Raw genomic sequence first — 13,588 nt, forward strand, 5'->3', positions numbered from 1 at the left:
TATAAGCAAAGGCAAATTCAATGCACATAATACATACCTAAAACCCCCCATGCTTGATTTTCACCAGAACCCTTTCCATCATCATCATCATGGCCACCGCGAGGAAGACTTTCTATTACAATTCTCTTTGCCCGCCAAAGCTGAAGAAGATACAGTGGCTGCTCGCAACACACCAACCCCAAAAATCCATATTGGCCGATCAGGAAGTCCATCACGGGCAACGAAGTTGCGTCTACAGAGCTTGCACTTCCTCGTTTTTCAGGTATCGGACCGTGGACATGGACAATCATGTTGTCATACAGATGACATGCCCAGAAAGGAATGCCATTAATTGACGTGATTTTGTTTTCTTTCCTTTTTCTTCTAACAATTTAATTTTCAAATAGACTTGCCGCGTATCATTATCCTGGTTAATATTCGTGTATTCAAAGCCTCATGACAGTTTAAGAAGCAAAGCTAATAGAAATCCATTGGTTTAGAAGTAGATCATCTGTGACTGACGGAATCGTAGATGTGATATTCAACATATATGCAGTGCATTAAATTGTAAGATTGTAAAATCCCAAGCGGTGATTACGAGGGGGAGCATAATAATGGGAAAAATACAACTGGATTCACCTAAAGAGACGTGTACATGCATATCCGAAACACCAAAACGTCGCAAAAGAACGAAATCCGGGCAGCAGCAGACGGTAGAGAGTAGAGAGAGACAGAGACACGTAATGTATGCGCCACGAGGTCCCTGACCAAACTACTACCACTACTTGACTAGGTAACCAAAACAACACATGCGAAGCCAGCCACTTGCTTTCATGGCTCAATGTCCGGGTCTGCTTGAAACATTTTCCATAAATAAGCAAAAATTCAATTTTCATTGAAGTAGCCCCTTATTTTAATTTCAATTTCTTGCACTCCTTTTGTTTTTTTTTTTTTTTTGGGGGTCTGCTGTCCTCTGCAGTACACTGATTGACTGGCACCTTCTTTGAGAAGTTACTTCCTCACATAGGCAACCAAACCAGAAAAGCATCGCTCCTCACTCACTCACTTACTGCCGCAACACTTTGCTCTCAAGTTGTCTCTATATAACACCCACTTGGAGAATTGCAATCGCAATGCATTGCATTGCTAACTAACAGTTTTTCTGTCTCTATAGTCTCTCTATTTAGTATTTACTTGAAGCGATCATCTAGCTCTTCCTTCTTAATCAGTTGGTGAGTGAGCCAGAGAGTTGAGTTTTATGTTTTTATATATATATATATATATATATATATATATATATATATATATATTATTGTTTGGGTCTTGGTCCTCCTTACTTCTTGTTTAGTCATTTTGTTTGGATTTTCATTTCGATCATGTTTTTTTTTTAAGAGACGGGTTCTCTTTTTAATCAATTTTGGTTGCCTTCTGAGTTGCGTTGAGCAGTGATGGAGCCTGTTAGCATGAATATAGATACCACCCAACAACTCCCTGCGGATCCTCTCCCATTTGCTAGAAGGTGATTCCTTGATTTCTTCTTCCCCACTGTTTGGTTGCTTAGAGAACGCCTCAAGTGAGGGGGGGAGCTGTTTTGGTGTTTTGGTTTTGTTTTCTTCAAACAATGAATGGGTCACTGATTATTCTTTTATTTATGTAGTTTGTGATTTCTATACAGAGATTCTGTTTTTCTTTTTTTAATGATTTTCTGTGTTGGGTTGCATTTTCTTTTAACAGTTATCAATTGGAGGCTTTGGAGAAGGCGCTAAAGCATAACACAATTGTGTTTTTGGAGACTGGTTCTGGAAAGACTTTGATTGCCATCATGCTCCTCCGCAGTTACGCTTATCTTCTTCGCAAGCCTTCACGTTTTATTGCTGTTTTCCTGGTTCCTAAAGTCGTTCTGGTTCGCCAAGTATGCCACTTTACACTCCTTTCTCTTCTGCATATGCGTGTCTATGTTTTGGGAATTTGTGTTAATCTGTTTACTCAGCAACAGCATAACAATTCAAATTACAGGTTTCGTTTCCCTGCTGCTGAAATTTATAATAATTGGACTAAATATTGGAGATGTTAGGGGTTGCTGGTGAAGATGGGATGTGTCTGTAACTTACGGGTCAAATAAAACTTACCTTATGTATCTACTTGTTTTTTACATATGGGAGACGTGTTTGGAAATGCCTGATACTGTTGCTAAATCTGAATTTGAAAAAATATTCTATTTCGCAGTCAAACTTTCGTAATGTAATGGAACTTGCGGGGTTTTTAAGTAAAAACTTCGTGTGCAGTCTCAATTATTTTTTAAAGTTACAAAATGCAATTATAGAAACTTAGCAAATTGGTATTAAAGCCAGAGTTCCATCAAATGTTTAAAAACGCCAGAGTAATATAATGAAATTTGCAGGTTTTTTTGGATACTAGAGTAAACATTTTGTGTGATGTACTTTCTTTTTGAATTACAGAATGAAATTTTAGAAAGTGAATTGAGATTGAAGCCAGAGTTTCACCATATATTTAAAAAAGAAGACAGTGAATGAGGTTTCCTGCACAAGTTTAATGTTAATTTTAAATTTTGAGGTGGTTAGATGCGAATACTGAAGGTGAAATTCAGAAATGTGACTTTATTTTTCTTTTATATTGCTGTTGTTCTCCATAATTACTAGCAAGCTGGAGCTGTGGAAATGCATACTGATTTGAAAGTGGGCATGTACTGGGGAGAAATGGGAGTTGACTTCTGGAAAGCTGTTACATGGAAGAACGAAATAGACAAACATGAGGTAAGTGGGCGGGAAGCTGCTTCATTACTATTCGTGTCTTTTTCTTTATTCCTGTTTTTATCCGTAATCATTTACATCTGATAGTTTCATGTCTGTTATTTTCAAGTTTTGAGTTTCACCTTTGGTCTTCAACAATCAAAACCAACTTCAAAGAGCACAAAATAGTGAAGAAAAAAACAAAATCTGTTTACAGTGGTTAGTGACTTGCATGCTAGTGGTGCTGGTGGTTGATGTGGTTTGTCCTTTCTTTAATCATAGCAGACAATTATTTTGATGTAATTTTGTTTCCTGGTTTTTGAAAGCTTTTATTTTTCTTTTCTTGTTTTAGTGACCTTTTTTTTTTCCGTTTTTCCAGTGTTGTTACTTCTAAACCTGAGATATTTTGATGAAGTGTGCCCTCAACTGGCTTTTTTATTTTTTGGAATCGTATCTTGCGTTCTGGTTCTTCTTTGATAAAATCAAGCAGAAGCGTTCCCTTTGAGGAACTGCATAACATGTTGATATTTGCTGACATAAAATTAATTAACCTTTGAGAACTTCATTTTCAGCTGTTTGTCAGTTTGCTGCTTACCCATTTCTTTAATTTTCTTCACAATGATTCTTTTCCTTTTGGTTGCAAATTTATGCAGTTTGCCAATGTTACCAGCTTATTTTCTTACACAATGGACATTGATTATTTGATTGATATGTACAGGTGCTTGTTATGACACCTCAAATTTTGCTTAATGGCTTGAGGCATAGCTATATCAAGCTAGAATGGATCAAGGTGATCATTTTTGATGAATGTCATCATACCAGTGGCAAACACCCTTATGCATGCATCATGACAGTGAGTTATCTCTCTCTCCTTTGCTTTCCACCTCTCATCATCTTTTTATTCTTTTGCCTCCTAATGATTTACTTTTGATTTATGGAAACAACAGTTGATGTGATATCTCAGGGAGAAGTTCTTTTCTTTTTTTCTTTCTTTTTTGTTTTGTTATGAGAAATCAACCCTGCTTAAGTAGACTTTCAAGCAGCGTATATTAACATCATATTATATATATATATATATATATATATATATATATATATATTAAAAATAAATTTTAAAAAATATCTTGTTTTGAAACTCTCAAAATAAGGGAACTCATGGTAGCATGTATCTTGCTCATGGTGAAGATCTTTTTGGATTTGATAGCAGAAATGTGCAATATTGTCAGATTTGATAAATTAGATACATACACAAATTCTTAAGCATCTGTATAAATTCTACTGGTTGCTTCAAGAACCAAAAATATTTTCTTTCTTAGTTGTTGTTAAGAAAGTTCTATGTTCAAATAAATACGAATAGATTTAAGGAAAACTCACCTGCTTACTGATATGTTGGGTGCCTGTCCCAAGGGCAGTTTTGTTGGACACAAAATGTTGTTCTTTTTGTAAGTGTCATACGTTATTTATAAAACTATTATGTATGAAGTTACCATTATATGTTCACTTAGAGCCATGAATGATTCTGCATGGAGTCCATGTTGTATGGTGAATTTTCTGATGACTTTGAATGATGTGCAGGAGTTCTTTCATTGTGAGTTAAAGTCTGGTCACCATGATCTTCCTAGGATTTTTGGGATGACCGCTTCTCCCATAAAGTCAAAGGGTATGCTTTGGCAGTAGATCATAATGTTTGCTTGATACTCACATTTTACACTATCTTCCTAAATTTATATAAGATTGAACCCTTTTTTTTGTGTTGTGATAAAGGTGCAAACTCAGAATTACACTATTGGCAGCAGATTCGTGAACTTGAGGATATTATGAATTCAAAGGTTGCTTCTCACTTCTGGTTAAAAATATTTACCTAGGTTTCTTTCTATTTGCTTTTTAGCCATAATAATTGATGGATTATTAGATCTGAAATCCAAATTCATTTTTAAGGAGTCATTTTTCATGTCTGTTCAAAACTTGTATCCTTGTATAGCTATTGAAAATATTCATTATAAACAAGTCTTGCATCAGATAATGGTTAAAGATTAACTGGTCATGGCCACTAACACATTTTAGTGTAAAGGAGTGATGTTTTAATAACCTTTATAACGTGTAACTTGATGCTTTTGTGCATTTGTTGTGGTGTTTTCTCTTGGTGCACTTTGTTCACTGGGGCAAAACATCCAAAAGACGCATCATATTATCAATTCTCTGGCATCCTCCTTCATTGGATAATCATTTATTTTTTTGTTTTATTTTTTCCTGTACAAATTTTATTATCAGCACTGATAATCTTTTATTTGGATAATGAATTGATTGTTCATATTCCTATTTCGATTTTTTCATGTAGCTTTTATCTCCTTTTGCTTTTGGGTCCCTTCTGCAAGATTAAGATGACCCACATGGTGCATTTCAAATGCACTCAACTAATATCCATGTTATTTCCCATTCCTTGCTCAAAAGTTTTTGAAAATTGTGTCCTGGGCACACGCCATATGGTTCGTTACATGTTGCTGGGTCTGAAAGAGCAGGAGGGGACCCCATAACCTACCATTTGATATAGAAAACCCATGGACTTCACCTTCTTCTTTTTTTTTTGGTATATATTTGGGCTCATAGGAAATTTTAAGAACACTTATGTAGCTTCAGCTTCAGCTTCTTAGCATGGGTGATGTAGAACTGCATTCCTACAAGTTCTGCACATAAACTTCAAGTCATTACTGGATTTAATTGTTCTTTCATTTGATTGCTATGTTCCATATCACTCCGTTCATGTGTTTTTTCTATTCTTCAATAATTTGCTTATGATACCACCTTTGAAATATATGAACACTTATGTATCTTTGGCCTCTTAGCATCGGTGATGGAGAACTGCATTCATATATGTTCTGCACATAAACTTCAAGTCATTACTAGATTTGGTTGTTCTTTCATTTGATTTCTATGTTCCATACCACTCCATTCATATCTGTTTTCTATTCTTCAATAATTTGTTTATGATACCACCTTCGAAATATAAGAACACAAAAGTAGCTTTAGCTTCTTAGCATGGGTGATATAGAACTGCAGTCATACGTGCTCTGCTCATAGATGTAGTCGTTACTAGATTTGGTTGTTCATTTATTTAATTGTTATGTTCCATATATGAATACTTATGCAGCCTTAGCTTCTTAGCATGGGTGATATAGAACTGCATTCATATGTGTTCTGCACATAGACTTAGTCGTTACTAGATTTGGTTGTTCTTTTATTTGATTGTTATGTTCCATACATGAATACTTACGCAGCTTTAGCTTCTTGGCATGGGTGATATAGAACTGCATTCATATGTGTTCTGCACATAGACTTAGTCGTTACAAGATTTGGTTGTTCTTTTATTTGACTGTTATGTTCCATATCACTCTGTTCGTGGATTTTTTTTATTATTATTATTCTTTAATAATTTGTTTATGATACCACTTTCTTGTATTGAAGATATATACATGTGTTAGCGAGTCTGCGCTTGATGAATTTATACCATTCTCAACCCCAAAGTTCTTATTTTATGAGCACATGAAGATCCCTGATGGTATATTTGCTTATTTACTTAAAGAATTGGGGAATTTAAGAGCAAAGGTGTGTACTTTCTTTTTTTCAAGTTTGGAATAGATGCCAATGGCTTCTATGATTTTATTGGTAGTCCATTTACTGCTTTTTCAGCATGAACACATGCTTGAGCAATTGGATCTCAATGAGTCCGCAGCAGTATCTATACGCAATAAAATATCAAAAGTACATTCAGCTTTGATGTTTTGTTTGGAAGAACTTGGTGTTTGGTTGGCTTTTCAGGTATTTGTTTAGTCTGGATTCTTTCACGTGCTCTGCTTGTCATTGCAATGGTATCTGTATAGTTGACATGGTTTAATGTATGTTGATGAAACAGGCTGCACAGTTCTTATCACACTGTGATACTGATGGGGACTTTATTTCAGGGGGTAAATTAGATGTGTCTGGTGAGACCATTGTTAAAAACTTTTGCCAGGATGCCTCGTTGGCAATTTCTAATTGCTTTTCAGCTGGTACCTTTTCTATCTTGGTGAAAGAATTTGTGGAGACATGAACTTGTGATTCTGTTCTTAGTTTTCTATCATTTTCTTTTTCTCTATTGTATTGAACATTTAGGTCAGGAATGCTCCATTAGGGATAACATTAAGGCCCATTTGGGTGCTGGGCTTTTAACTTCGAAGATTCTCTGCCTTGTTGAGTCACTTCTTCAGTACAGGTTGGTGCATAACTATATATACATCCTCATTTACTATCATCAGATATATTTGAGCAGCTGAATCCATTGTAATTATGTCTATAGTTCTGACAGAAGATTGATAATGATTTTATTCTCTGAAGTCTACTGGAAATGCTCTAATATGTATACAAAAGATTGAAACAAATGCAAAGTTGCACTTCATGGTTTGAGTCTTTACCAAGTTTATACAAGAGCTTGTTCTGTTCTGTTGATCTGCTGCTCTTTAATAGTTAAACTAAATGCCCATGAGATAATTTGACTGCACAAGTTGACTATTTTATTAAACTGTTGTATGTTTACAACATGTTGTGAATAAATAAAGTTTTATGTTACTATTTTGGTCATTTTTACATCAGCTTGTGGTGATGTGTTTTTTTCCTCCATGTATTTAATTACAGGGATTTAAAGGAAATAAGATGCATAGTTTTTGTGGAAAGGGTCATTACTGCCGTTGTCCTTGAATCTCTATTGAGTAAGTTGCTTCCTAAACATGGCAGCTGGAAGACCAAATACATAGCAGGAAATAATTCAGGGTTGCAATCCCAGACACGCAAAATTCAAAACGAAATTGTGGAAGAATTTCGTAAAGGCATGGTATATAATTTTCCTACTTGGATCCACAATATTATATTCATTATATTGTCTGAAAATGAGCAAATGGCATGCTTCTAGGTGAACATCATCATTGCAACATCAATTCTTGAGGAAGGATTAGACGTGCAAAGTTGCAACTTGGTGATTAGATTTGACCCTTCTGCCACTGTCAGCAGCTTTATACAGTCCCGAGGCCGTGCTAGGATGCAGAATTCTGACTACTTATTAATGGTGAGAAGGTAGTGTCCCAGTAACTCTTATTACACCTATCACCAATGAGGACTACTTGTAAACATATTCTTTTGTACATTTTACTGTGAGTTTTTGTGATCATTAGTGTTTGATCACTTTCACTTATTTTTTGATAACCATAGAGGGGATTTTTCTACACATGCTCGACTAGAGAACTATCTGGCCAGTGGTGACATAATGCGAAGGGAGTCTCTACGCCATGCATCCATTCCTTGTTCACCTTTGCTGGATGAGTTGGATGATGAGTTTTATCGTGTTGAGGGCACCGGGGCAGTTGTCAGTCTATCTTCAAGTGTTAGTTTGATATACTTTTATTGCTCACGTCTTCCTTCTGATGGGTTAGTCATCTGTACTCTTAATTGTGAAAATACAGCTAAGCTCTTAATAATTTATCTTCAGATGAGCTGGTCACAAGCTTGTATCGAACCATGGCTTATCCTCTCTCCCTTTGTTTTTTGGGGTGGGGTGTTGTCATTTCTGTAGGTATTTTAAACCAGCTCCCAGGTGTATTATAGACAAGGAGACAATGACTTGTACACTACATCTTCCAAAAAGCTCTCCTGTACACACTATTTGTGTGCAGGGAAATATTAAAACTTTGAAGCAGAAGGCATGCCTTGAAGCATGCAAGAAACTTCATGTTTCTGGTGCTTTAACAGACAATCTTGTTCCTGATATTGTTATGGAAGAAGCTATTGCTGAAGACGTTGGTAATTGCTATTTGCAACCTTTCCATTATTGGTTTGGGTGTTTTACACTTTCAGAGTACTATATATACGTTTCAGTAAACCATCTTTTCAGTTCCCTTTCTATATTTTAATCTTTGTAATTGTTTATTGAATAGGGAATGAGAGGTATGATGATGAACAACCCATTTATTTGCCACCTGAGCTGGTCAGTCAAGGTCCACGAAATTTGAAGACGAAGTACCACTGCTACTTAATTGAGTTGAATCAGAACTTTGCTTATGATATTCCTGTCCATGACGTGGTGCTTGTCTTGAGGACTGAACTTGAATCTGATGTCATAAGGAGCATGAGTTTTGATTTAGAAGCTGAGAGGGGCTTATTGACAGTGAACTTGAGGTATATTGGAGATATTGATCTTGAACAAGTGCTGGTATGTCTTCTAGTTTTCTTATTTTCTTGTCATAGGTGTAATATGTGATGGAAAAATTATATAACGTATTGTATTTTCCACTGTTCTGTTTTTTGTTTGGTTGTCAGGTCCTCTTATGTAGGAGGTTTCAGATTACTCTTTTCAAAGTTCTTTTGGATCATAGTGTAAATAAATTGAAAGAGGTCTCAGAAGGATTAGACTTAGGGTCAGGTGCCGAGATAGACTATTTTCTACTTCCTGCTTTCAGGTCATGCTCACAACCTTCCATCAACTGGACACCTATTATTTCTGTGTTGTTCTCATATAAAAATGAGGACCACTTCAACTGTTCTCGGAATGGCAATGCTCATGTTGTCCAAACCAAATGTGGTCCAGTTTGCGCATGTGTGCTTCAGAATTCTTTGGTCTGCACCCCCCACAATGGTAACATCTATTGCATCATGGGTGTTTTTGAGGATTTGAATGGAAACTCGCTTTTAAAGATGGGAGATGGAGGGGCTATCACTTACAAAGAGTACTTTGCAAAGCGGTATTGCTCTTTTATTATCCACTTATATCATGCTATTTTAATTTTGCTGTTATTTTTATGTCACATATATTGTATTTTTGTAGCCCAATGAGTGACCTGAAGCTCACACTTGATTTCAGGCATGGCATCCAATTGCTTTTCAATCGAGAACCATTACTTAAAGGGAAACATATTTTTCCAGTGCACAATCTTCTTAACAGATGCAGAAAACAAAAGGAGAAAGGTCTTTATTTTTTTTGTCTTATCTTGTTATGGGCAAAGTGCATGTGATTAATTTGTGGTATGGGATGGGGTATTCATTCAGATTGATTTGTGGTATGTAGGCTTGGTCCATTTATTTGGATTGTGTATGTTTTGACTACTTGCCTGCTTCCTTTATCACATGAATAGTATCACAATAAGAAATTGACAGCCTTTGCCTTTTTTTCTGAAGAATGTAAAATTAATAGAAACAACACTCACTTAAAATATTTTTTAGCTAAAGAATATTCTGTCAATTTAACACAGAAGTAGGCTAGTGTAATGAATTAATAAAACTGGGACAACTGATAACCAGCATTTAACTGGGCTAGTCATGCATTCTTAGGTAATCTAGAAATTTCCAAAATCTAGTGCTATCTATCTTTTGTCTTTCATTCTACCAAATAAATCAAGAGGAAGTTGGGTTACCAGTTTAGGCCATCTGGATATGGTATCAGGACCTCTTTTTTTTTTATCAGTTTTTTACATAATGTTCAATAATTATTCTGTAGTTACATTATTGATGATATTTGTTTTTTGGGCAACAGCATCGAAGAATACACATGTAGAGTTGCCTCCTGAACTTTGTGAAATAATTTTATCTCCAATATCAATCAGTACTCTTTATTCTTATACATTTATCCCATCAATAATGCATCGACTTGAGTCTCTGCTCATTGCTGTCAACTTAAAGAAGATGCATTCAGATCATTATCTGCGAAATGTTAATATTCCATCCATGAAGGTAATTTATTTTTCCGAACCTTGACTCTGCTGATGCAAAATGTTTTTTTGGACTTGTATTAACCAAACTTTATTATATGGTAGGTATTGGAAGCACTTACTACAAATAAATGCCAAGAGAATTTTAATTTGGAATCATTAGAAACTCTAGGAGATTCTTTTCTTAAATATGCTGCAAGCCAGCAGCTATTTAAAATTTATCAAAATCATCACGAGGGCCTTCTTAGTTTTAAGAAGGACAAAATTATTTCTAATGCTGCACTTTGCAGAAGAGGATGTAACCACAAACTTCAGGTAGTCATTCCTTTGGAAAAAAAAGTTCATTGTGTTTGCTTTACCAATATAAAATATTTAGTGCTGAGAAAAAATATCACATGTTTCATTTGATTGAACTGTAGGGATTTATCCGCAATGAATCTTTCGATCCAAAACTCTGGATAATTCCTGGTAGCAAGTTGGGTAGTGACTTTTTAAGCGAGGAGCCACTTTCTGAGGGCAGGAAAATTTACATCAGAGGAAGAAGAAAGGTAAAAAGTAAAACAATTGCTGATGTTGTCGAGGCACTCATTGGTGCATACCTCAGTACAGGCGGTGAAGTGACAGCCTTATTATTTATGGATTGGATTGGTATAAAGGTGGATTTCATGAATACACCATATGAGAGGCAAATCCAATTGCAGGCAGAGAAGTTTGTTAATGTCCGCTACTTAGAATCACTGTTAAACTATTCATTCAATGACCCTTCTCTCTTAGTAGAAGCATTGACCCATGGTTCTTACATGCTTCCTGAGATCCCAAGATGTTATCAGGTAAATTTATCCACAACTTGATAACATTTATGCTGTTTATGAAAATATCGGTGATGTAACACTACAAAACACACAAACACAGGCATTTTCTCTTTCCAAAGATGGCTTCAGTTTCTGTAATCCTTTTTGTAAAAGCTGGTTTGTGGTGATCCTAACTTCAACATGATCAACTGCTGTTCAGCGACTGGAATTTCTTGGAGACGCAGTGCTGGATTATCTCATCACTTTGCATATGTACAAGGAATATCCTGGGATGTCACCAGGACTGTTAACTGACTTGAGGTCTGCTTCTGTAAACAATGACTGTTATGCACAATCTGCTGTTAAGGTAGGCTTGGACAGACACATTCTTCATGCCTCTCATGACCTTCACAAGCATATCGTCGCCACTGTAACAAAAATTCAGGAATTTTCTTTAGAATCAACTTTTGGATGGGAATCCGAGACAGCTTTTCCCAAGGTTAGTGCTAAACACATTTAAGTGAAATACGTTTCCTGCAAAATTCTTTGGTTTTGTTTTTTGCTCTATATATTGTTGATTATGTTATTTGAGCACAAGTGTGGAGAGTGGACAAGTGAGGTTCCTTGACGAAGCCTAAATGTAGTTCACTTGTGCCCATGATTTACTGATCAGTTAATGCTTACATCATCTTGACTTGTTAACAAGTGAAATCGAGGAAGATGCCTGGCATGGAAGAACCCCCCACCTGCCTATGTTTGGAAACTTTGTCTGATTATGTAACTGCTAGTTAGTTATTTTTTTACATTCAGAATTCAGCGTTATTACTCTATTCAAGAATGAAAAAAATAAACGAGCAGCTAAAAAAATTAAAGCTTTGGTTTCACCTTTTCACCAAAATCCTAACAGGTACTTGGAGATGTTATAGAGTCGTTAGCTGGGGCTATTCTTGTTGATTCAGGATACAACAAGGAGGTAGTCTTTGAAAGTATAAGGCCACTTTTGGAGCCTTTAATTACTCCCGAGACATTAAGATTGCAACCTGTTAGGGAATTGATTGAATTATGTCAGAGGCAACACTTTGATTACAAGAAACCCATTGTTTCTCGGAACGGCAGGAATGCTTCTGTCACAATAGAGGTTGAAGCTAATGGTCTGATATTTAAACATACAGCTACAGTTGCAGATAAAAAGACAGCCAAAAAACTAGCTTCAAAAGAAGTCTTGATGGCCCTGAAGGAAAGTAATTTAGCGACTAGTACCGCAAGCAAAGTTGAGTAAATCTTGTCTACTTTGGAAATTTTGAAGTTCGTATCAAGCTGGATATCTGCTTTGGTATAGCTGGAGGATTTTGTATATTTTTTGTTAGCAAAAGTTAATGCATGTAGAAATTAAAGTAAAAAACTTTACAAAGAGATTTTCGAGTGATGCATGATGCCTTCTCTCGTCATGAAAGCAGCCAGCTTAAAAGAAACATTGCATTAATGCTATTTCTATTTCAAAGTGTTTTGGTATTTGTATAGCCCTTGCTCTGTGTTCATGTTTATAATGTATGCTGGTATCCAAAGTGAATGGTTGTGCTGGAAGCTATTGTGGGTCGTGCTTTGGAAGATGCGTTGGCACTGGACCTGTTTGCTTGTATTTTGTATTTATATTCCGTAACCTCTCATCAATCTTTCGTATGATTTCATGGATGATAATGAAAGGAAAAAACGTTTTTCTTTTTTATGTAAATCTTCATATGTTCCGTCTGTATTTCTCCGAATCAGCATGCGGGTTGAGCTCTTGTGGATCCAGTAGTGCTCTCTTTTTGTCTCTCCTTTTTTGGTGCAACCTGAGTGGGGAACAAAGAGAAGGAGAAAACAAAATTAGACCCGACCGAGTGTCCCTGGAGGTGAAGACTCGAACAAGGAGGATGATGCAGTGCTTGAGTCGACAGAGCGAAGGTGTGCAGTCTGAAAGCCATCTTCCATTCTTGTTTTTCAACAATATACATAGCTCTTCTAACCAGAAAAAAAAAAACATTAAAAAAAAAAACAATATACTCTTGCTTTTTCCCATTGCAGATGGCCGGTTATTCTTGACTCCACGTTTTCATAGCTAGCCTAGATGAGCAAATTCTCCCTTTCATCTTCTTACTGAATCAAAATCATATGTTGCTAATTTATTAGCCATATATCGTGACCGTGGCTGACTACAAAATGAAAAAAAAACAGAAATCCATGTGCCAAGATCATGGCTATGTTTTTTAAAAGAAAAGAAAAGAAAAGAAAAAACGTTCAGCTAGTCATCGTGGTGAGCGCAGCGTGCCATTTCTTCTTATCAATTGGCTTTTGGTTGCCT

At 36.0% G+C, this 13,588-nt stretch overlaps 1 protein-coding gene across 2 annotated transcripts; it reads left to right on the forward strand.

Moving 5' to 3' along the window:
* Positions 1–245: 245 nt before the first annotated feature.
* LOC133705851 (endoribonuclease Dicer homolog 2-like) lies at positions 246–12,767 on the forward strand. Of its 2 annotated transcripts, none has more exons than XM_062131250.1 (23): positions 246–262; positions 1,426–1,498; positions 1,714–1,891; positions 2,640–2,753; positions 3,448–3,582; positions 4,305–4,389; positions 4,494–4,558; positions 6,192–6,332; positions 6,417–6,545; positions 6,640–6,775; positions 6,879–6,978; positions 7,398–7,593; positions 7,672–7,832; positions 7,968–8,183; positions 8,329–8,555; positions 8,690–8,964; positions 9,072–9,493; positions 9,613–9,716; positions 10,282–10,478; positions 10,562–10,771; positions 10,876–11,286; positions 11,468–11,746; positions 12,155–12,767. In XM_062131250.1, exons 2-23 carry the CDS (start codon positions 1,428–1,430, stop codon positions 12,524–12,526), a joined length of 4,224 nt encoding a protein of 1,407 aa, XP_061987234.1. In that variant the 5' UTR covers positions 246–262; positions 1,426–1,427; the 3' UTR covers positions 12,527–12,767. The 2 variants fall into 2 exon arrangements, with proteins under 2 accessions (XP_061987234.1, XP_061987233.1); XM_062131249.1 differs by lacking the exon at positions 246–262 and adding an exon at positions 798–1,211.
* The last annotated feature ends 821 nt before the right edge of the window (positions 12,768–13,588 follow it).

The sequence above is a fragment of the Populus nigra genome, chromosome 10, assembly GCF_951802175.1.
Source record: "Populus nigra chromosome 10, ddPopNigr1.1, whole genome shotgun sequence".
Taxonomy (NCBI): domain Eukaryota; kingdom Viridiplantae; phylum Streptophyta; class Magnoliopsida; order Malpighiales; family Salicaceae; genus Populus; species Populus nigra.

What these genes read in the sequence shown, in the direction of transcription:
- LOC133705851 (XM_062131250.1), top strand. Translation starts at nt 1,428, where the DNA reads ATGGAGCCTGTTAGCATGAATATAGATACCACCCAACAACTCCCTGCG. An exon ending in AGGATATTATGAATTCAAAG is followed by an intron (nt 4,559 to 6,191) that starts GTTGCTTCTCAC and finishes CTTGTATTGAAG; the next exon opens with ATATATACATGTGTTAGCGA. An exon ending in GATGTAACCACAAACTTCAG is followed by an intron (nt 10,772 to 10,875) that starts GTAGTCATTCCT and finishes ATTGAACTGTAG; the next exon opens with GGATTTATCCGCAATGAATC.